Source organism: Pipistrellus hanaki (genome assembly GCF_964339955.1).
Source record: "Pipistrellus hanaki genome assembly, chromosome: 2".
Taxonomy (NCBI): Eukaryota; Metazoa; Chordata; class Mammalia; order Chiroptera; family Vespertilionidae; genus Pipistrellus; species Pipistrellus hanaki.
In genome coordinates this window covers 55513454-55538249 of record NC_140504.1, presented here as the reverse complement: position 1 = coordinate 55538249, position 24796 = coordinate 55513454, and the positions used below count along the sequence as shown (strand labels likewise).

Genomic DNA, 24796 nt, shown 5'->3' with positions numbered 1-24796 from the left:
AAGTACCTAGAAATAAATCTAACAAAAGCTGTGCTAGGATCTCTACATGGAAATCTACAATACACTATTGAAAGAGAGAAAAACAAAGAAGATCAAAATAAATGAAGTGCTTAAAAATCAATATTATAAATACATCAATTATTTACCAACCTTATTCACAGTGTGCATATTATTCTAATGAAAATCCCAACAGAGTTTATAATTGTGTGGAGTTTAGCAAGCTGATGAAAATACAAAGGGAAAGGCTAAGAATAATGAAGTCTTGAAGAACGAAACTTGAGGATCACCGGATACCAAAACTTATTGTAAATCTTCAATAATTACAAGAGGTGGTATTGTCAACAGATAGAAAATAGACTAATGGAACAGAATAGAAGATTCAGAAATAGAACTTCAGGTATATGGCAAAGGGGCACTGATCACTGGTGGGGAGAGTATAATCAGCTCAGTAATAGTGCTCAGTCTATTGGATATCCTCTGGAAAATAACAACTTTGATCCATATGTCATAGATACACAGATATACAACTCAGGTTGATTGTAGATCTGTGAAATGTAAAACGACAAAATATCTAGAGAGTAACAGAATCTTCAGGGGAAGAAAATATTTATTAATCATGACACAGAATATACTGGGATTCAGAAAACAGAATGCTAAATTACTACATTAAAATTAATCATTCATATTCATTAAAATATACCATTTAGAGAAAAAAGAGTCATAAAGTGGGTGAATATATTTGAATATATAAGCAACAAAGAACTCTTAACTTGAATATATATATATATAAATATTTATATATAAGAATATATATAAATATATATATTATTTTTAATCCTCACTCAAGGATATTTTTCCATTGATTTTTAGAGAGAGTGGAAGAAAAAAACAGAGAAAAATATCTATGTGAGAGAAACACATCGATTGGTTCAATTGGTTGCCTCCTGCATGCATCTTGACCGGAATCGAACTTAGGATCCTTTGGCCTGCACTGTGCCAAACCAGTTAGGACTTAACTTGAAGCATACACACAGATAGAGAAATGGACAAGAACTAGACCAGACACTTCACAATAGAGAATATGTATATGGATAATAAAAACCCAAAGAGGTACTCAACCTCATCATTCTTCAGGGAAATGAAAATTAAAACCATGTGATATGCTGCTACATACACCCACATGGCTAAAAAATGTTTAAATGAAAATGCCAACTATTGGGAAGGATGAGAAATAACTAGAACAGTAGCTTGTGGGAATATTAACTAGAATAACCACTTAAGAAAACTGATAATGTTTACTACAGTTGAACATACGTGCCTTAGTAATTCCAGTCCTAGATACATACCTAAGAAATATATGCATATGTGTACTAAAAGATATGTGCAAGCATGTTTAAAACACCACTACTGCTATTATAAACTAAATGTCCCAAACTAGAATCTACCCAAAGATCATCAATGGTAGAATGGATAAATTGTGGTATATTCATACAACATAGTACTCATAAAGCAACAAAAGTGAGCAAACTATCAACAGAGCAAGAGATGCCCAAGGATCTCTAGCTGTTCCAGCTGTTTGAATCTTCCCAGACTGGCCCTAAACATATGATGGAGAAGCCTTTGAGGTGATTCTAACCCTCGCCACTGTCTGAATGCAACAGCATGAGAAACCTTGAGTGGGAGCAGTGCGCCTGAGCCCATTCAAGCCTCACACTCATGAGCAAAATAAATTATTGTGACTATTTTAGGTCACTGTTTTAGGGATGAATGTACATAGATAACTAGAGTCTAGCTTGAAGTACGTAGGGGGAAAATTAAACAGAATATATCAAATCTATAAACCCACTTTAAAATGTTTAAGGAAACAATTGAATTTGTAAAAATCCCTCTTAAAAACTATGGTTTAATACTTGGGTCATAAATAGAACAATAGATTTGGATATTGAACTTAAAATCTTAAGAGAAAACTAGATTTTAAAATTTTTACTTCTGCACATTGAATTTTAATTAAAAAAAAAAACAACAAACCACAGTGAGGGCTTCTTGGATAGCTGACTTTTCACTGATCTTTTCAGAAGGTTAAAAGAAACAACACAGGAAAAGGAACTGAGTGATTTATTGAGTGCTCGGTAGGTGCCACGCCTTGTCCCAGGTGCTTTGCCTAAGTCACAACAGCCCTGTGAGGTGGGTTCGTAGTCCACACTTTGCAGATGAGTCACAGAGAGATGCCTCCTGCTGGCAGGAGATCTGGTGAAGGTGAAATGGGCACTCAGGGCCCTGGCGTAGCTGCAGGGCTGGCACCTCTGTGTGCTCCGACCTGGCCTGTGGGCCTGCCAGTGGGTGAGGAAGGGGCGAGCACACGGCCCCGTGACCACGAATGTGGCCAGAGAAAAGCATGGCCCGAGGATCCTTAAAGTTCAGGAGTGTTGACCGGAGCCAAGGGGGCCTGTCCCGTGGACATAACTTGAGAGTAGCTATGGAGAGGAATTCTAGAAGCTGCGGAAAGAAAAAGAGGAAGGATTTCAGCACTATGGCTCCCAATAGCTTGCCTAACTCCATAGGTTTTATTTTACCTTTTTTTTAAACCTCTAAAAATTCCCAATGTTTTAACTGAACCCTGTTGTGGGGGAGCACATGAGACTTGGTTGGAAAGTTGGAAGGAGGACATTCTGAGAAAAGGGAAGTGTGTGGAAGGCTGCCTGCCCTATTTATCAGAATTCTGCTTAGGGGAGACTTAGTGTCGAAGGTGGCAACCCCTAGTTAGTCCTTGACCTTTCCAAACAAGTCTGTGCACATGCAGACTCCCTGGGGTTTACTGGAATCCTATGCTTAATCCCTGGATGTCCTTGCCTAGAGGACAATGCAAACATATGTGTCCTCCCAAGATTACTCACTCTACTGGTTGTATCTAAAGATAAAAATTCCAATAAAAGCCTAACGAGGCAAGCAATTGGGGCTGCCTGGCTTCTGGCTTCTTTAGCCGGGCAGTCCCTTAGCCCCCTCCCCCACAGTGAAATTGTGTTGAAGAAATCTGTTCATTCGTCGTTCAGGGCCTGTGGGTGGCCCCGGCAAGGTGGTGCCCCGTTGTGAGGAGCCCCGGCAGTACCCAATGCCTACCATATAGGGGCAGTTGTATCTTTGAATAATTTCATTCTAAAAATAATATTAGGGTGAGTCAGGTTTGAAGTTATATAGTTTGATCCTCTCAATTTATAAGTGAAGAGACCAAGAGATCAACTTCTGTTGACTTCTATGAAGAAGTTATAGAACTCTACTTCCTGACACTAGTGGATGAGCTTTTAAAAATGCTGCTGAGAAAAATGGGGAGTCTTATAAGACCTCTGTCTTCTTTTTACTTTTTTCCTTTTTTTCAGAGGGAGAGAGACATTGATGTGAGAACAAACACCTGTTGGTTGCTCCTGCATTTCCCCTGCCTGGGATCCCAGGCTTATGACCTGATTGGGAATTGAGCTAGCAGCCTTTGGGTGCATGGGATGATGCCCAACCATTACACCACACTGGCTAATGCTTAAGTGGTTTTCTTCAGAGGCAGAGGCAGAAGTGCTGATCTTGAAAGAGGCAGGATAAAAAACTGAAGGGTTCCGGATTTGATTCTGGTTAAGGGCATGTATCTCAGTTGCAGCCTTGATTCTGGTTAAGGGCACGTATCTCAGTTGCAGACTTGATCCCCACCTTCTCAAAATCCTCCTGCACCAGACTGGTGGAGTCCTCACCCAGGCCGTCAGGCTGGGACACCCTGGCCCAGGAAGGCCATGCTGGAGGTTGGGTGGCAGCTGGAGGGGGAGAGCAACGGGGCATATGCGAGAGGCAACCGATCGATGTGTCTCTCTCACATCGATGCTTCTCTCGTTCTGTTTCTCTCCCACTCTCCCAGCCTCTCTAAAAATCAATGAAAAAATATCCTCAGATGAGTATTAACAAAAAACAAACAAACATAAAAACAACACCGAAATTGGAGTTACAGGGTAGTTTAGGAGGAAGAACAGATAGAGCAAGGCAGGAACATGGAGGGAAAAGAAAAGAAGGTCATAGAAAGATAAATACATGAACAATAAAATGGAGAGGATGTATATATATATTTTTTAATTGATATTTTACAGAGAAGAAGGGAGAGAGATAGAGAGCTAGAAACATCGATGAGAGAGAAACATTGACCAGCTGCCTCTTGCACACCCCCTACCGGGGATGTGCCCACAAGCAATGTATATGCCCTTGACCGGAATCGAACCTGGGACCTTTCAGTCCACAGATCGACGCTCTACCATTGAGCCAAACCGGTTTCGGCAAAATGGAGAGGATGTAAAGGACAAATATGAAGAGGGGAAACTGAGAAGCAGGAAAGGGAGTTTCACTTCATAAGAGCAGCAAACAGAGGCAACCAGGACTGAGCAGAAGTCGGAAGGAGGGAAGACATCAGAGGACAGACAGAACCAGGAAGAGGGAAGGAAACCAGGGAGAGCATGAGAACAGAGAGCTGCCAGGAGTTCAGAGCATGTTTCAGGGGGCAGAGGAGTTAGAGAAAGAGAGGGATCCACAGGACATAACCCTTATGCCCGGAGAGGATTAAGGATTATGTGGATGAGAAGGGAAGTGACTCTCAGCACAAGGGGAAAGGGGCAATGAGAGTGGACAAAGCCGAGGGAGCGGGCCAATAAGTGATCTTGGGCACTAGACAGGTCCTTGGGATCACCCCAGAGTTAGCTCCACGGGGCTCAAGGGCCAGGGCACCACAGGAGATGATACATCCCAAACCTATACAACCGACCGCTTAACCTCTTATAATTTATTCTTCAGAATACACAGACATTCACTCACCCACCTCACCTCCCCGGAAACCTTCCTCCTTGGGCTAGTTCCTCTGGAATTCCGTCAGTGTTTCCCCGAGAGCAAGAGGTCTCTTGGGGCCTGCCCTCTTTACGTGGAAAGGCCACCCAAGTAGAAAGCTGTGGTGTTTTCCTCAGGAAAAGCCAGCTCTCCACTGCGGCTGTGTGTGGGCCCAGAGGAAAATGTCACGGCGTTGTGAGAGCAGCAAAGGGAACATGAGAGCAGTTCCCCAGAACTGCTCGGCACAGCCTTTCTGGCAGACTTCTCTGCTCTGTGAAGGAAACCCTGCGTGTACCATCCGTGCTCCCAGACTTGTGCCCACCCCACCCCACACAGGTGTGTGGTTTGCAGGGAAAACCAGGCTTCTTTATATATCCGATGGCAGCCACACTCAGTCAGAGCAGCATCCAATCCCCTGGCTCAGCAGCCGGTACACTTCCCACCGGGGGAGAGGCGAGCAAGGCAGGCACATTTTCCTCCCAGGTCATTAGCCTGGATCCCAAGCCTCTTTGAAATGGATGATTTGAACAGAAAATGCACAATCCAGGCTAAACAACGACTGCTTCCCAGAGCAGACTCTATGCCAGGAAGAGCCAATGGGAATTAGAACCATGCCAGTTTTTTCTCTCCTTTAAAGCGCATGCCACACACACACACACACAACACACACACACACACACACACACACACACACACACACACACTACATGCCACAAATAAAATCCCTGATATTGATTAGCATAGTCTTGCAGAAAATTTAGCAACCTGTCTGCTTGCTCAAAATGCCAACCAGCCAGCCCACTTTCCAAAAATAGCAATCACACTGAATTAAGAACGAGTTAGAAATTCCCCTCAGGCCTGGCATGCGCCCCGCAGTGGGTTGCTGTCTGAAAGGTTGGGTTAACACCACTTCCTGGAAGTCCTCTGAGAGCACAGGCTTGAGGAAAAGCCAGGCCCCCACAAGCTGGGTGAAGACCACCCGTTGGCAGGGAGGTGTGGCAGCCGCCATCTGAGTACTTACACGGGATCCTGAGCCGGCGGCTGTGCCCAGGTTAGCTCTCCCCTCACCTCATGTACTCCCCATCACTCCTATAGTCCATGAACGACTCTGATCCCGACACCTCCTCAAAATCCTCCAGCACCAAGCTGGTGGAGTCCTCACCCAGGCCGTCGCTGTCGGGCCGGGACACCCTGGCCCGGGAAGGCCGTGCTGAAGGGTGGGTGGCGGCTGGCGGGGGAGAGCAAGAGGGCATGTGCTGGTCAGGTGTGGGCGCGGCCTGAGGAGGGGCTGCGGCTGGCTCGTGGACTTCCTCATCCTCCTTCTCAGACTCTGGCCCTGCATCGGAAGCAGCAGAGCCCAGGACGTGATAGAGGCTGGGAAGACGGATGTCGAAGCACAGCCCAAACTTAGCGAAGAGCTTCTCGTTGAGAGCGTAGATCTTTTCGGAGATGTCGTAGCCCAGCAGGACTGAGAAGAGGCGGGAGATGTATCGCTCTTTGGCCAGAAGAAGGTGAAGGCTTTTCCGGGGCCAGGAAATGTAGCTGCATGGGGTCTCCGCAGTCAGAGTCACCTGAGGTGGATAAAGAGCAGAGAGTGGAGGTTTAAATTAGAAAATGTGTCCATGGTTAGCAGAGAGAAACATACAGTTACTGGGCAAACGATTGCACTTTTATTGAGGAACCTGTGGGATCACCCCTCCCCCCATGGCCTTGCCTGGAGGAGGCCCAGCAAATGGCTTTTGATTGTGTGCACTGGTTTGGGGATGGGGGTGGGGGGAGGCGGCTGGGTATCCTTTTCAGGAGCTCTGGGATCAGCCATTCACTTACTGGGCCCTCACCTCTGGGAGCCTCAGTGTTCATATCTCATCGTCTGTGACCTCATGGCTGATACCACTAATGGCTACAGAAGGGTCCGAGTCTGTTGTGACTTCAAGAGAGAGAAGGGGCCTCCTAGTGCTCTGAAGAGAGGTCAGCATGGTGATGATAGCTTGGTTTAAGAATAAAGAAGGGTGATAGGTTGGAGTAGGGAAGCAAGAGGAGTTGGAAAGCATTTTAATTAGAGAGAGCTTCCCTGGGTATTAGGAATGCCAATCTGCAGCAAGTGGACAGAACATTAGCCTGGGATTCAGGTCCAAGGAATTGCTCTGGACTTGACCACTACAAGTAACCAGACAGATCTGATGACCACAGTCAGAAAAAGGGCACACAGATGAGGAAATCTTCAGAGCACAGTGGAAGGGCACCCTACTCTCCATTGATTTAGTCGACTAGGAATTTCTGAGTACGTATTCATTATGTGTCCAGGACTCAAAGCTAAATCACACTTGCAGGGTAAATCTTGTGTGCCCGGCACACAGTGGATACGTGGTAAGTTCTTGTTGAAATAATGATGAGTGGTAAAACTAGGGTTAAAATGGAAACATGGTTAGGATAGTAAAGAATAAGAGTATATAATCACATAATTTTTAATAGTCCTAAGTGACCAAAATAATTGAATAACAAGAAGATTGGCAGAGTTCATGATGAAAATTTGTGAACAGAGACAATGGAAATAAAGGATGATAAGCAGCTAATATCAATTGCCAGGCATTGTGTTAAGTTCTAAGAGCTCACCAAAGAAGTGAGGTGAGGAAAAAGAATATTCATTTTTTAAATTTTGATTTATGTTAAGATGGAAGGAGTAACAGCATGTTCAAAGAATGCCTACAGTCTTTACGTTAGGCTCTAAGCACCATGTTTGCATCCGGATTAGCTCCTACTAACTCCCAGTTCACCATCAGCGCTCTGATTTCTTGTTTGGGAATTGTCAGTGAGCACATCTAAAGTACAGACCAGGGCAGAGAGGGACCGCTACTTGCTGGATGGATTCTGAGTACTTACTGCTTAGATAATGTGGAAAGATTATCTACATTCTTTCTTAGAGATTTATGCAATCCTCATAGTTCCTGCCTTGCCTACCAGAGCTCCCGTTATCCCCGTCTCCTCCCCTTTCCTCCAAGCAGTACTCGCTTCCATGTTCTCTACTCATTCCCTCCTAGTCATCAGCACTGAAGGTAGGGCCTTAAAACAATCACCATGGCCAGAAGCTGGCTTGAAGTTTCAGCTTTACCCCTTTACTAACTCTGTGACATCAGACAAATGACTCTCTGAGCATGCTGCTTCGTGAGAAAGAATTCGGAAAGCAGTAAGTACTCACAATCCATCCAGCAAGTAGCGGTCCCTCTCCGCCCTGATCTGTACTTTAGATGTGCTCACTGACAATTCCCAGACAAGAAATCAGAGCGCTGATGATGAACTGGGAGTTAGTAGGAGCTAATCCGGATGCAAACATGGTGCTTTAGAGCCTAATGCAAAGACTGTACGCATTCTTTGAACATGCTATTACTCCTTCCATCTTAACATAAATCAAAATTTAAAAAATGAAAATTCTTTTTCCTCACCTCACTTCTTTGGTGAGCTCTCACTCCACTAATTTGTTTTCCTTTTCAGCAAAACTTCATTAAAAGAAAAAAAAAATTGCTGAAACCGGTTTGGCTCAGTGGATAGAGCGTCGGCCTGCAGACTGAAAGGTCCCGGGTTCGATTCCGGTCAAGGGCATGTACCTTGGTTGCGGGCACATCCCCAGTGGGGGGTGTGCAGGAGGCAGCTGGTCGATGTTTCTCTCTCATCGACGGTTCTAACTCTCTATCCCTCTCAATTCCTCTCTGTGTAAAATCAATAAAATATATATATTAAAAAAAAATTGTCTATACTTGCTGAACCCAACTCTCCTCCTCTTACTCTCTGTTGAACCAGAAAGGGGTTGCTCCTCGAAGTCCACAGACACTGTTCCCCGTAAGGTCACCAGTGACCTCTAAGTAGCAGTGGTCAGTCTCCACGGTGCTCAGCCCTCCTGCCTGCCCCCACCGCTCCGACACACTGTCTTCACTTGGTTCCCAGGATGCCACACTCATCTGGCACAGTCTCCCGATGGCTCCTTTCAGCTTCTTTTGCTGCTTCCTCTTTTTCTATCCAATGTCTAAACACTAGAATGCCCCAGGTCTTGGTTCTTGAACCCTTTCTCTGTCTAAACTTACTCACTTGGTGATCTCATCCAGCCCAACAGTTTTAAATATCATCTGTATGCCAACAACTCCCAAATTTATGTCTCACCTTCGGCCTCATTCCTTAATTCTAGACTCAAATAGACAACTGCCTGTGCAGCATCTCTGTGTAAACGTGCACAGGTGATGCAAGTCTAATATGTCCCAAACTGAACTTCCTCTCGTCCCCACAAACCTACTCTAACTACAGCTTCCCTTAGCTCAGGTGATTGCAGCTTCCTCCTTCCAGATGCTCAGGCCAAAAGCCTTCGAGTTTTCCTTAATCCTCTTTCTCTCACACACTACTTCCAAGGGTAGGAAATCTATTTGGCTCTATCAAAAAAAAAAAAAAAAAAAAAAAAAAAATCTGTTTGCCTCTGGACTACATGATGTGTCTCCTCTGACTTCCTCTCCTGCCATCTTCTCCCCTCCCTCGCTCTGTCCCAGCAGCACTGGTCTCCTTTCTGTAACTCCAACATGCCAGCCCCTCCCGCCACTGGCCCCTTTCCTCTCTCTGATATGCTCTCCTCCCAGATATAAACAGAGCTCACACTTCTTCAGGCCTTTGCTCAGATGTCACCTGCTCAACAAAGATTTCCATGACCCTACTTAAAATTGCAACTCTGTCTTTCTTACACTATATATTTTTAAGAGCAGTTATGAGTTTTTAACATATTACATGATTTACTTGTTCATTATGCCCATGGCTCATTTTTCTCTCCCCTACTAAAATATAAACTGCATGAAGGCAGGGACCTTCATCTGTTGTGTTCACTGATAAATTCTAAGCACCTTTCACAATGCCTGGTGTATGATGAGGATACATATCACTGAAGTGAGTGAATGAAGCAGGTGAAGACTACCCATCCTCCATACCACTTTCTCATGTCCTCTATAAAATCCTCCCCCAAAGCTTTCATGAAACCTGTTTATTAATTATGTCTGTAAGTTGGACAAACTGTTTATTTAATTCTTGCCTCAGAGTTTGGTTGAATTAATTAAATGAGATAACATATTCAAAGAGGCCCTGGATCCAGTAAAACCAAGAGATGTGATGAAATGTTGATTCACTTGTGGCAAGCACGATAAGAATAATGATTCATCTAGTCACTGTGGATTGCCTTAGTCAATAAAGCCTATGTAACTGCAAAAGGACAAAATAAACTGTCACTCGGGACACTTGACATTTGAAAAGAGGAAATGGGACTTTACACAACAAATGTGTGCATCTTATTTCTCCCAATGAGGTGCACGCTAAAAATATAAATGGGAAAACTATGACAGTACCTACATTCCAGACTGCAAGGTCATCTGGGGTTACAGCCCTTCCTTTCAAACATAACTTAGGGGAGGCCACTCAGCTCTCCACCACCTGTTCCTCAGCGACACTGTCAGAAACAGAGCCTAGGCCTGCTGGCTCAGGACCTCACCCAGCCCTCCTAGAGATGCTATGGCCGTGGCGGGGGGAGGGGGTGGTTCTCAAGGGAGAAGGCTGGGCTGGTTGGAGTGTGTGTGTGTGTGTGTGTGTGTATATATGTGTGTGTGTGTGTGTGTGTGTGTGTGTGTGTGTGTGTGGAAGGGAAGGAACTGACCAGAGCAGGTCTAAGGCTGGTGGTCCTGGCAGTGGTACCAGGTTTGCCTCTTAGGCTCTGTCCTCAGAGCCAAGAGTCAGGGTGGGACGGAAGCAGGCCCAGCCAGGTGGCACTGACTGGCATGTGTTTATTATGGGGTTGGTTCAGATGCCAGCCTAAGAGACGCCCTGCTGGAAGTGATAGGAGACACATGGAACCTAGTCCTGGCAAACTGGTCAGGGGAGTCCCTGTAAAGCGGGGGGGGGGGGGGGGGGGGGGGGGGGGGGAGGGGAGAGAAAGAGAGAGAGAAAAACTTGACTCTCCTGGTGACCCTCCCATTTAAAAAAAAAAAAGAGAGAGAGAGAAATAGTAGAGCCAGGCAGCTTGTCTTTGCTACTTTCTAGATTACCTTTGTTTAATCACTTGATGTTTTGAGCCTCAGTTTCCTCATCTGTAAACTAGGGGTAATAATATCTAGCCCAGAGGGTTGTGAGAATCAATAAGGCGATATAATATGTAGTACCTGCCACATGTTCGCCATTCATTAATGAGAACGACAAAGGTCATTGAAACCTGAGGACTGGCAGGAAGAGAGGAGAGGGCAAGTGGCCAGGTCCCCGCCTGGGAGTGTGTATGTAAATGCCCCGTGCAGTGCCACTGGTAAAACACCTGCTGCTCACTGCAAGCCAGTGCAGCCAGCGTGTATTGAACACCTACTGTGCTCATGGTGCTGTCCTTCAGAGCCTGGAGACAGAGAGAAGGAGGAGCCCAGATTTCTACCTCAAAGAGTGCGCTGTGCAGAACACAGAAAGGAGAGCAGCCCCTTAGCACAGAGAGCGGTGTGTGCACAGCAGCCTCCGGAGGAGGAACAGCAGGAACACGGACGGGAACAGCAGGCTGTGGGATGGAAGCTGGTGGGGTCTCGCTGGGCCGGCTTCATAGGAAGCGAGATGCCACAGCCTCACCAGCATGGGGATATGCATTTCCGGTAGACGGGGCAGTAGGGGCCACCGAAACAGGTTTGGCTCAATGGATAGAACATCGGCAGGCAGACTGAAAGATCCCAGGTTCGATTCCCGTCAAGGGCATGTACCTTGGTTGCAGGCACAGCCCCAGTTGGGGGTGTGCAGGAGGCAGCTGATCAATATTTCTCTCTCATCAATGTTTCTAACTCTCTATTCCTCTCTTTTCCTCACTGTAAAAAAAATCAATAAAATATGTTTTTTTAAAAAAGAAGAAGGGGAAGTAGGGGCCAATGCATGTCCATGGCTAAACAGTGGCTGTGTTTAGTTCAGGATGGCTGAGTGAGGGGGAGGAGCTGGGATATGGCTGGATCCCATTAAAGGTCTTAAGTTTCTCTCTGAGACATCTGGGTTCTGATAGTGTGGCCACTGGAGCCTTCTGGAAGGATTTAGGCACAGGAGTGACATGGCCCACCTGTCGGGGGTCAGTATCTCTCTCCCCCTTTACCCCCCCCCCCATCTTTTCCAGGAGCCCAGGTACTCTTCCCACAGGAGGAGAGTGCTCCACCCCTCACATCACATTGGCAGTCTTTCCAAGGACAGATGTCAGAGGGGAGAGGTGTGTGTGTGGGGGGAGGGGTAATTGCTGGGTTACAGTGGGATGATGGGGCGGTACTGCCATGGGTTCCCTATTACCTGGAACACGCCCTCCTCGGAGGGCGGCAGTGATTCCCATTCCGGAGAGTCCATGAACTGGTAAGGAAAGATGTAGTGCAGAAACTGCCCGTCCTGGCTCACACGAACCCTGGCAAAGGGAGAGAAGACACTGTGTTGGAAAAAGGGAATGGCTCCCCAAACACATTAAAAACTGGAAAATGATTAGAATCTAGTGTGAGGTTTTCCTCTTTCCCCCCAGAAGACATAGAGTTTTAGCTTCAACCTTTCTTCTAAAGTGACTTGTACCAGGAAAGCAGGTGTCTCTATCAGGCAAAGGGAATGTTGAGAAGGTCTCTAGAGAGAAGCTGAGGTCATCGTTGGGTCTGAAATATTTAAAGTGGATGGAAAACCATTCAGCAATGCAGATGATTCAGTGCAATATTGTGGGCCAGGGTGCCATTGGTAAAACACGTCTCCTGATGACCTACCCAACAAGTTTCCATTTGAGTGTCTACCAACTGTTCTGACAATTATGCAGTCATAGTTAAGATTGATGGAGAGTCATATACTCTTGGACTTTTTGATACCGCAGGGCAAGAGGATTATGACAGGTTACAACCGCGGAGTTATCCACAAACAGATGTGTTTCAGATTAGAAACATTAGTTTTTCAGCGGTCTCTCCATCCTCATTTGAAAATGGAAAAGACAGTGGGTGCCTTAGATAATTCACCACTGTCAAAAGACTCCTTTCTTGCTGCTGAGAGCCAAACAGATCTCAGAGATGACCCCTCTGCTATTGAGAAACTTGCCATTTCCCAAGGACAAACAGACACCTGCCAGGATGGCTGCCATCAATAAATCAACAAACAAATGGTGGAGAAGATGTGGAGAGAAGGGAACCCCAGGACATTACTGGTGGGAATGCAGACTGGTGCAGCCACTGTAGAAAACAGTAGGGAAGTTCCTCAAAAATTTAAAAGTGGAACTGCCATTTGACCCGGCAATCCCACTTCCAGGAATCTATCCTAAGAATCCTGAGAGACCAATCAGTAAGAATATATGCACCCTGTGCTCATAGCAGCAAATTTATAATAGCTAAGATTTGGAAACAGCCCAAGTGCCCATCAGTAGACGAGTGGACAAAAAAGCTGTGGTATATCTACACCATGGAATACTATGAAGCTGTAAGAAAAGAGCTCTTGCCGAAATTGGTTTGGCTCAATGGATAGAGCATCGGCCTGCAGACTGAAAGGTCCCAGGTTCGGTTCCAGTCAGGGGCATGTACCTTGGTTGCGGGTACATCCCCAGTAGGGGATGTGCAAGAGGCAGCTGATCGATGATTCTCTCTCATCGATGTTCTAACTCTCTATCCCTCTCTCTTTCTCTCTGTAAAAAAATCAATAAAATAAATAAAAATTTTAAAAAGGAAAGAAAAAGAAAAGAGCTCTTACCCTTTGAGACAGCATGGATCTGGAGACTATTATGCTAAGTGAAACAAGCCAGTTAGAGAAAGATAAGTATCACATGAGCTCACTTATATGTGAAATCTCATGAACAAAAATAAATTGACAAACAAAATATGTCTAGAGGCATGTGTACATAGGACAGAATAACAGACCTCAGTAGGGATGAGGTGGGAGGACAGGAAGAGATTAACCAAAGAACATAAATATGCATACATGCACTACCCATGGACACAGACAACAAACAGTATGGGAAGGTTTGTGGTGGGGCAAGGGTTGAGTGGAAAGGGGCAAAAGGGGAGAAAATGGGAGACATCTGTAATATTGTCAACATTTTCTTTAAAAGCCTAACACTCCAGAGACTGCCAAAAAGCTGGCTGGTGACCCAAAGGCCATCATGTATGTGGAATGCCTAGAGCCTCCAGAACTGAAGTTTGTGCTACTATAAACATCTCTCCAACACCCTTTCTGCACAGCTGCTATTAGCATCACACTAAAAATAAATTTTTAAATCAAACCAAGAATTACACATAGAAAGCTCATTTCTGCAATAATGACAAATGCCCTGCACCCACCCATGTGCCCTCATGTGAGAAAAGGCCCATAGCCTGGCCCTTGCCCCCCTCAGTACTAGTTAATTTTGAGTAATTGTGCATTGTCAGAAAAGAGGTCAGTGCTAGTTTTTGTTTTGTTTCTTTTTTAAAAAAAGTATATTTTATTGATTTTTTACAGAGAGGAAGAGAGAGGGATAGAGAGTTAGAAATATCAATGGGAGAGCATCATCAATTAACTGCCTCTTGCACACTCCCTACTGGGGATGTGCCCGCAACCAAGGTACATGCCCTTGACTGGGAACTTTCAGTCCGAAGCCCGATGCTCTATCCACTGAGCCAAACCGGTTTCTGCATCTTGTTTCAAAAACAGTTCTGTTGTTTAAAAGCAAGGCACGCCTGTGATGATGCGGAACAGACCACGTTGGGTTGTTGATGCTGCTCCCTGGTTCCACTCTGGAGAGTAAGTAATCTGGCAGTTTTGTTTTGTTTTTCTTTTTGGGGTAGAGTTGTTTTATTTGGTCATTTTTAAAACTTCAGTATCCTTTGGACAGTCCTTAAGGTGGGGAGCCTGGAGTGACTCTATTCCACTTCCTACGTCTAGTTTAGAAAACGTGTTCCCCACCTGGTGCTCTTAGGAGGGAGTATAGCAAATGCCTCACTGAGTAACACGCTCCTGGAAAGTCGCCTGTTCTCTCCACCCTTGAGCAGGCCCAGTATTTGAGGAAACTCACGAGTGGGTGGAGCCTGTCTTGCCCCGTCTCTTTCCCAGAATGCACTATGTATGTGACTGTGACTTTCAAGGAAATCTGTTAGCCATTTGATGATTTTTAAAAGTTAATTTCTAAACTTCTTTTGCTGATAAATGAAAAGTATTGCACCTTTTGAAATACAGCAAGTGGACTGAGTATGTAAAAAACATTTCCCCCACCAGTCATTGTATTTTATTTTATTTTATTTTATTTTATTTTATTTTATTTTATTGTTTTAATATATTTTTATTTATTTATTTATTTATTTATTTATTTATTTATTAGCTCAATCTTTATTGTTCATATTATTACAAAGGTTCCTCATTTCTTCCCCCCTCCACCAAGTTCCCACCCCACCCTCTGCCTTCTCCCCAACCCCCATTGTCCTCATCCATAGGTGCACAGTTTATGTTCAGTCTCTTCCCGCATCCACCACTCCCCCTTTCCCAGAGAACAGTCAGTCCACTCCCCTCCCATATCGCCGACTCTTCTACAATTAACAGCTAATATTGTTCATCAGGTTTTTCAATCTCCTTTTTGTTGTTGTTGTTGCTGTTGTTGTTTTTAATTAATAAACTTTTACACTTCTAAGAATAAATTTTAAAATCTAATAATTTTAAACCTTGTTTTTTTTTCTGCTCTCAGAATTGAGAAGCACACTTGTTTACATGTAAACTTGCCCGTAGGCTATCAAAAGGTGTAGCCATTCAAGTGTAAATGGACACATTGTTTAAAGATAGCTGCTGGTTGGAATTGGATTACTTGTTCTGGGTGGGAAGGGCTTGTCTTCCCCTTTCTCCATTAAAATTAAGGTGTTAGCTTTGGCAAAAGACCTTAAACTTTCAGAACTTTAAATTTTTCAGATAGTAAATCAGTTACTTAGCATTTTCTCTAATCAATAATACCTCCACATGCCCAAGGATACACTTCACACAAAAGACATTTCCAAATAGATCAACCAACCTCTTCCAGGCCCCTCACAAGACACTCACAGATCAATACCCCAACGCTATACTAACTCAACACATCCAGATCTAAGCCTTCCTCACTTGATTCAGCAGACCCTCAAGTTCCCCCAAAAGTTTCCAGCCATGTCTGAGAGGTAACCTTGGGGTGGGGTCAGGCGAGGAGCGAGCTGTTCTGGGCCTGGCTGCTCCGGGCCTGGCCTCTGTTGCTCTGGTCCGCTCCACAACCAGCTGCTCCGGGTCTGGCCACTGCCGCTCCTGGCCTGGCTGCTCCCGACCTGGCTGCTTTGGGCCCGGCTGCTCCGGGCCCAGCAGCTCTGGGCCTGGTCGCTCACGGTCTGGCTGCTGCTGCTCCTGGCCTGGATGCTCCCGACCTGGCTGCCCTGGGCTTGGTTGCTGCTGCTCTGGGCCTGCCTGCTCCTGACCCGGCTGCTCTGGGCCCGGCTGCTCCGGGCCCGGCCGCTCTGGGCCTGGTCGCTCACGGCCTGGCTGCTGCTGCTCCTGGCCTGGCTGCTTCCGACCTGGCTGCTCTGGGACCAGCTACTCTGGGCCTGGCTAATCCCGACTCAGCTGCTCTGGGCCCGGCTGCTCCGGGCCCGGCCGCTCTGGGCCTGGTCGCTCACGACCTGGCTGCTGCTGCTCCTAGCTTGGCTGCTCCCGACCCGGCTGTTCTGGGCCTGGCTGCTCTGGGCCCATCTGCTCTGGTCCCTGCCGCTCCAGGCCTGGCCGCTCCCAGCCTGGATGTTCCGGGCTTGGCTGCTGCTGTTCTGGGCCCAGCTGCTCCAGGGCCAGCCACTCCGGGCCTGGGTGCTCCTGGCCTGGCCACCTTGGGCTTGGTCGCCTCCGCCCCAGGCCTGGCTGCCACTGCCCCAGGTCTGGCTGCCCCAGGCCTGGCTGCTGCTGCTCTGGGCCTGGCCGCTGCTGTTCCAACATTCTGTCCTTTTTTTTTTTAAACGCATTTATGTTGCAATGTTGGCTGCTGAGTAATGTCCATTTTATATTTTAGTTGTATTCCATTGAAATTGTTGTGTGCGGCTGCGGTTAGGTGTTTACCTGAGCAGCCATCTTGGATCCTCTCCCCAGTCATTGTCTTTTAAAAAATATATATTTTATTGTTTTTTTTACAGAGAGGAAAGGAGAGGGATAGAGAGTTAGAAACATCAATGAGAAACATCAATCAGCTGCCTCCTGCACACTCCCTAATGGGTTCGTGTCCGAAACCGGGGTATGTGTCCGAATCCAAGGTACATGCCCTTGACCGGAATCAAACCTGGGACCCTTGAGTCCATAGGCGGACCCTCTATCCAGTGAGCCAAACCAGTTAGGGCAGTCATTATCTTATTAGGTTGCCTAGCATAGATGTGTAGCTAAATAGTGTATGATATAATGATCCTAAACACATCTGAAGACCTAGTATATATGAGGGGTGGTGCTAGGAGAGAGATGTCTGTGGAATGATTCACATCCTCTCTCTCTTTAAAAATGTTTTATCCTTACCTGAGGATATGTTTATTAATGAGAGAGAGAGAGAGAGAAAGAGAGAGAGAGAGAGAGAGAGAGAGAGAGAGAGAGAGAGAGAGAGAGAGAGAAGAAGAAGAAGAAGAAGAAGAAGAAGAAGAAGAAGAAGAAGAAGAAGAAAGAGAGAGAGAGAGAGAGAGAGAGAGAGAGAGAGAGAGAGAGAGAAGAGAGAGAGAGAGAGAGAGAGAAGGGGCGGGGAGAGAAAGAGAAAGATCGATGTGAAAGAGAAACATTAATCAGTTGTCTCCAGTACATGCCCTGGCCAAGGATTGTACCCACAACCTAGGTATGTGTCTTGACCAGGAATCAAACCCACTACCTTTTGGTGTATGGGACGATGCTTCAGCTAATTGAGTCACCTGGCCAGGGTAATTCACATCCTCTTACAACTTATGAGGATGGAGACCTGCTTCATTAGGAAGCTAGGATGGGTGGAGTGGGGAACATGGGGACCAACTAGGGGAATCCCTTATTTCTGTTTTGCATGAGGAACCAAATCGAGACTCTCTAGTTTAATAAAAACCATGGAGAGTATCTTCTGAAGACACTGCATAAGTGTTAAGAGAAATTTTATCAATTTCTTTTGGTTGCAGTTTCCAACATTTAAAAATGTTTAGGTAATCTCCACCTTTCCCAAATCCTCATTCTTGTGGGTTCATTAGTGTTGAACCAATGCTTTCTCATGTCTCAGTTCTTTGAATATGCATTCTTTTCAGATGTGTTAAACAAACAAAAACCCTTATAAAAAAAAAAAAACAAAAAAAACTCCAAAAACCAGAACCAAAGATATCTAAGGTACAACCTGTCAATTTGGAAGAAGCTATTGTTCCATCATTTCTGGAGCTTTATTGACGAAACACACTTCTGGAAATGCAGGGATGGGTGAGATCTGCTCCTCCCTCTAAGGTAGGGGTGTCGAACTCAATCAGAGAAGGGGCCAAAATCTAAAATCCAGCCTAAATTGCGGGCCGAATGGTTTACTGAACAGTCATAAACTGACAATGTCATAAACTGACAGCGGAGTGCAGTGATGACAGCGCGGTGCGGGCCACATTGCAGGGCCTGGCGGGCTGGATTTGGCCCGCGGGCCTTGTGTTTGACACATGTGCTCTAAGGATTTCACCATTTATTGTAAATCGCAGGCATATAAATAACTGGGTGCCAGTCCATGTTGTGCTATTGGAATAGAATATGTCTTCATGTGTTCATTTCCCTCTAGAGATGGACTTCTTCCTAATCCCCACCTTCCTCTCAGGTCTCAGCTTAACCACTCCTTCTTCCAGGAAGGCTTGCTGGACTTTCCCCAGGAAAGTTAGACCTGCCACTTACATGCTCTGATTGCATTTTGCATTTCTCCTTGGACATTATATATATATATATATATATATATATATATATATATATATATGATTCACCATTATGTTGAATATTAATTATTGGCTTTCTTGATAGACTGTGAGCTCCATGAGCACAAGAACAACATTTTTCACATTTTAACAATGGATCCCTAGATCCTAGCACTCTAAAATCTTTTTTTTTTTTTTGGGGGGGGGGGGGAAGGGAAGGAGAGGACTTTGGAAGTATGAAATAGAGGGAGGGAAGCAGAAGTGATGAAACAAATGAACTCACTTGTGTCATCACAAAAGGGAATCAAAATCTCAAAGCAAAGCTTCTCAAATAAAGGAAGAAAGACACAGGAGAGAAGGAGGCTCCCGAAGCCTACATCAGGTCCTCCCACCATCTCCTGAAGCAAGGAGCCTCGCCACACATGCAGGCCACCAGGGAGCGCCACTTTAGACTGTGAGTAGCGTCTCATGAACCTGCATGACTCCAAGAAGCTATTGAAATTGGTATACTGTATCCCTTTTTAATCTGTTAATCCTCACCCAAGGATTACTCTTTAACCCCCCCCCCCCCCGCCCCCTCCCCCATTGATTTTTAGAGAGAGTGGAAAGGAGAGGGAGAGACACACAGAGAGAAACATCTATGTGAGAGAGACACATTGATTGGTTGCCTTCTAAAGTGCCCCTATTAAGGCCAGGGATGGAGCCTGCAACTGAGGTACTTGCCCTTGACTGGAATCGAACCCACAACCCTCCAGCCCATGGGCCGACACTCTAACCACTAAGCAAAGCTGGCTAGGGCTACGGTATCCTCTATCATTTGATGTCCCGGATGGACAGATAATGTCCTCCTATGCGAATAGCTTAGACAGTTGGTTGCCTGCTCAGAAGGCTGTGCATGTTGCGACTTGTGCTCTGAATATTACACAAGAGAGGCTCTCCCACAGCTTTACAGGGTGACGCACTTTGAGGAAGTCACTTGCTGAGTCGTGAAAGGGACTCATCGCCTTTATTAAAATAAAACAAAAAGGATGTCTGAGGTTTCGGCGATGATTTCCAGATGAGAGTGTGTCTGTGGGTGGGGAGAGCAGCACAAGAAGCACAGAGTGTTTTGCCTGCTGCTTGGAAGTGTTGGTGCCTCACCATGACCAGGCAAGGGGCCGGGATTCTCTCTGAGAACCTGAGCCTGCTCTTAGGCTAGAAGCCTCCTCCCCCAGCTCCAACTTAGCGAAACCGAGATGGGGCAACGTGGGAAGATAACAATACAAAACTCTTACTCCAAACCTTGAAAAGCAAGAAATAAAAATCAGAATGCTCTCATTTCTGACTTGGGTTTTTTGATGCTAAGTAAACTAGGAAAAGCCATGCTGAGGGAGCAAGCCCTTCTCACTCCTTCACAGGGAAGTGGTCTTATGCAAGCTCATCATCCTTCCATCAGAGTAAAGATCCTTGAACCATACAATAATCACAACATCTTTCCATAACTGAGCACCATACAGGGGAGTGGGCTAGACAGTCTCAATTCCCTCCTTTGAACAGAGAGGAGCTATGAGGAGCAAGCAAATAACTTGGATCTCATGAATGAGCACATTTCCTTAAAAAAAAATTGTCTTTATTTTACGCATGGAACTGTAGGTGGCAAACATTTTGGCAACAATCATAATGTATTCATATTTAAGCATGTATTTATTTACAAATAATTGCATTTGTTTATACTTTGGTTCACTCATAATAAAATTTCTCCCCACAAAGCTCTTTCAACCCAGGACGTCTGAGTCCAAACAAGCTTATATACATATATCACTTTTAATTCTAAACAATAGATATTATTGCTACTAGTAGTTGTAGTACCATCATCATCAAACTCTATTTTTCCACTGTGTGATTGGCAGTCTTATCTGGTTTCATTCCCCTCCTTCCCTTGGGATAGAGCCTTCTGACTATTATCTTTTATACCACATTCTCTTGATCTCAAGGAAGCTGGGGAGGAAATTGAAGACAAAGCTTTTTTAAATACTTTGGTGGCTTTCCACAGAGCCAGGGCCAGCCCCAGAGCACCAGGTTTGCTGATCAGCCCCACACCAAGTCCCACGAAGGCAATATTTCAAAGACTCTACAACTGCCTACCAGAAGGACAGCACAGACCCCGTGTATTTGTTCAGAAGCCAATGGCCAGCACTCCATGCAGCTGATCGGGCACACCCTGATCCTAACTAAGACCATTTCTGCTCATGGCTGATTGTCAGCCTTCTTAAATGGAGTCAGCCAGTGTCTCCACCAAATCCTCAATGAGGCCTGTGTGGGCATCCGACTCTCTCCCCACTGTCTGGTCCTCACATTTACAAGTCAGCTTCCTGGCCTGTAAGGAACTCACTAGAACTACTGGGAATGAATAAGTGGGTAAGGGGCACCCCCTCTCCATACCTGGGTGTGTATGGAATGGCTTTTCCAGAGTCTGTTCGGGGTATCCCCAATCTCCTTGATGCCCCAGCAGGGAACAGAGGATATAGGGAAACCCCTCTGCCTGGGCACTGGTCCCTGCACATAGTTGGCACTTGGCAAATGTTGAATGGACATGGGAAGAACAAATTAATCTTATCGAAATGTTCAGTTTTCCAAAGCTTACAGAGCTATTGCTGCAGCTTAGGCATAACACACGTGTATGTGTGTGTGTGTGTGTGTTTGTGTGTGTGTGTGTATGTGTGTGTGTGTGTGTGTGTTTGTGTGTGTGTATATATATGTGTGTGTTTGTGTGTGTGTGTGTGTGTATATATGTGTGTGTGTGTGTGTGTGTGTGAGTGTGTGTGTGAGATCATTTCAGACCCAGGCTCAGGAAGCACTGACCCGACACCTCCCAATAGCAGGTGCACGCACAATCTTCCCTGCCAACCAAGAAGATATCTCATGATCTGGCTTTCTCTGGGAAAATGCTAAGAAAGAGGAAGCAAACCCACGCTTAGAAAAATCTATTTTGGTGTGTCTGACGTGCCACATCCTTCCCTTCATGGAAGGGGACGCGAAGTGGGAAGGGACTTACTGGGAAACGAGAAGCGTGGGCAGGGACAGAGCAGCTTACCGGCCAGAGAGCAGCAGGGACAGGCGGTCGATGGGCGTCTCGCCCTCCACGGCGTAGGTCTGCTCGGTGGCCAGAGTCAAGACCTGCTCCTCGCAGCAGCGGACGATCTCCTTGTACGCCTGCATGGGCACCTGCAGGGGCACGCACAGCGTCCTGTAGAGGAGGGCGAACTCCTCGGGGAGGGTGTCCTTGCGCAGGCGGTAGACCAGGTGTGCCAGCTGGAGCAGGCAGGCCGTTGCCAGCAGGAAGTTCCAGATGACAATGTCCAGGCCGCAGGCATTGAACCAGCCCCACAGCACGCAGCACACGTAGCCGGTGCCCAGGAAGCCGAAGAGATAGAAGCATCCGTACACCCCGCTGCCCCCCATGAAGCCCAGGAGCAAGACGCAGTTGGCCAGGTGGTAGAGGGCCCCTTCCACATCCTGCTTCCAGCCCGCGCACACCGGCCCCTGCCAGAGGCGCTGGCCCAGCGTGCTGCTGTCGGCGCTCATCTCCGGGGCGTCCCCAAGTCTGGTAGGGCTCTAGGACGCTCCCGCATAGGAAATTCCAAAAACGGGGCAGTCTGTCCTCCTGTGTGTCTTCTCACTGCTGGCTTCTCACCACCAGCGCCACTTGTCCTAGGAGCAATGCTTCTGGCAGCGTTGGGAATGAATGGCAGGGCATCGCACCCTTCACGGGGAAGTTTGAACCTTTTTATCCTCTCCCTCAGCCAGGCGCTGGCCCTGGGGCAGAGTTCTGGCGAGCTTCCTTGGCTCCAGATTCCTCAGGCCGGTCTTCACATTTGGCTCTTAGCAGGAAACCTAAATTGTCCTGAGCAAAGGGCAGGACTACTGGCCTGAACACTTCCGCAGGGAGCGATGATCAAGGGGCCTCAGCCTGCCGGCTCTCTGTTTTCCCCAAACAGAGTGAGGAGCCGCCAGCACAGGAGGCGCACTTGTGTTCCATTTGGAATGTGTCTCTCTTGGCACCGGAAGAAAGGGTGACCCCAGATGGATACCATGTTTGGAATTGGAACACAAGAGGTCCTGCCAGTGAGAAAAGACAGGCCAGGCACACAGGCAGGCTGGCAGAGCACTTAACATACCTCCCCAGAGGACAAGATAAGATCTCAGGGCAAGAGGCAGGCAGGGGAACAAAGGAAAAGGGAGCACAGAATTCACCACCACAACTCCGGCGGGACACTGTCCAGGGCTCCCTGTGCCGAGAAGCAGGGGCTCTCCTGAGGCAGGAGGACACATCAACGTAGGAAAGTATGGGACTATTACCAGAAAAAATCCTAACCGTGAGAACTGGAAAACCCCTTTATTAAGGCCTTTATTAAGTCACATTATAAATATCACTAGGCATTTATTTGACATGTTGAGTTCTACGCCAACTTTCTCCTTGTACATCTGAATCGGTTACAGTTAATGCAATGGTGGTACCTGCTCGAACCCTCACCCTACCCACCCTAGCATTTGCAAAGATAATAACTATCACCTGTTAAACACCTGTGGCGTGCCAGACCTAGATTAGGTACTTTACACAAATGTTATTTCGGCATTACAACAACCCCAAAAATATTCTCCTCCTTTTAGCTCGGAGAGAAACTGAGGCTCAGAAAGGTAACAAGTTCCCACAAGCAACATGTAAGCGGCAGAATCAGGATTTGAACCCAAGTCTACCAGACTTACTGCTGTGTCCCATGTAGTTTGCACAGAAAATGAAAATGTAGGACTAGATCCACGACTCCCAACCCCACACTCACCCTAAGAAGTCTGATAATGCCCAAGGAACTTCTGGATGAACCTGGGGTCTACTTTGAATCAGCAAGAAATAAATCTGGAAAATTTAAACATTATACTATGAAATGTCCTTCTGGCTTCCAAATGACTCCTTGATTTCCCCCCTTGCTTCTGGTTAACCTTTACCTCTATTAATCCTATTGCCCCTGAGGTATGGGCTGGGGACTGGGGGGACCCAGTATCTTCCAGAACTATTCAAGTGCTCAATCTACATGGACTTTTATTATACTGCTAATAACCTAGCAATAATTAGTGAGGAATTAGAAATTGGCAAATAAGCTGAGGAGTAGAGGTTTTCAACTCAACATGAGTACTTACTATGAGCCAAGCACCTAGAGCATCTAAGATTCTCAAGAGCTGTCACTTTATCAAGGGAAAGATACCTCGAAAGGAAGGGTGATTCCATCAATAGAGAAGTGAATTAAAAAAACAAACAAACTGTGATATATAATATATATATATATAAAATGGAATGTTACTTGGCCATAAGAATAAAATCTTAACCATTTGTGACAGCATGGGTGGACTTAGAGAGTATTATGCTGTTAAATAAGTCAGATAGGGCAAGACAAATACCATATGATTTTACTTATATGTGGAATATAAGAACAAACTAAACAAACAAACAAAATAGAAACAGATTCATTGATACAGAGAACAGATTGATGGTTGCCTGAGGGAAAGGGGGTGGGGGCTGGATGAAAAAGGAGAAGGGATTGAGAAGTACAAATTGGTAGTTACAAAATAGTCATGGGGATGTAAAGGACAGCACAGGGAATATAGTCAATAATCCTATGTAATAAAAGGCTAACATGCAAATCGACCAAACAGCACAACAACCGGCTGCTGTGACACGCCCTAATCACCAGGGGCCAGAAGCTGGGCTCAGGGCTGGTGAATGCAGCAGTGGTGGCAGGAGCCTCTCCCACCTCCACAGCAGCGCTAAGGATGTCCAACTGCAGGGAGCAGGCCTAAGCCATCAGTCAGACATCCCCCGAGGGCTCCCAGACTGCGAGAGGGCACAGGCTGGGCTGAGAGGCCCCCCCAACCAAGTGCACAAATTTCGTGTGCCAGGCCTCTAGTATTATAATAACTGTATGGTGCCAGATGGGTACTGGAAATATTGAGGGACTTCTCTGTAAAGAACAATTGTTTAACTACTATGCATACACCTGAAACTAATACAGAATAATATTGAATGTCAACTGTAATTGGGGAAAAACAAC

General features: G+C 46.1%; 2 protein-coding genes across 3 annotated transcripts in view; one reads left to right on the top strand and one right to left on the bottom strand.

The window, feature by feature from the left end:
- The window catches only part of ADPRH (ADP-ribosylarginine hydrolase), a 433494-nt gene extending 416446 nt beyond the window's left edge, over positions 1–17048 (top strand). The window contains exon 6 of the transcript XR_014793881.1: positions 16991–17048. The gene's annotated coding sequence lies outside the window, so the exon portion shown is untranslated. The remainder of the gene's footprint in view (positions 1–16990) is intronic.
- POPDC2 (popeye domain cAMP effector 2) lies at positions 277–24015 on the bottom strand. Of its 2 annotated transcripts, none has more exons than XM_084871712.1 (4): positions 21787–24015; positions 12157–12265; positions 6008–6416; positions 277–2496 (listed from the first exon to the last, which is right to left on the bottom strand). In XM_084871712.1, exons 1-4 carry the CDS (start codon positions 22275–22277, stop codon positions 2411–2413), a joined length of 1095 nt encoding a protein of 364 aa, XP_084727838.1. In that variant the 5' UTR covers positions 22278–24015; the 3' UTR covers positions 277–2410. The 2 variants fall into 2 exon arrangements, with proteins under 2 accessions (XP_084727838.1, XP_084727837.1); XM_084871711.1 differs by having other exon boundaries at positions 5867–6416; positions 21787–24014.
- Positions 24016–24796: the final 781 nt, after the last annotated feature.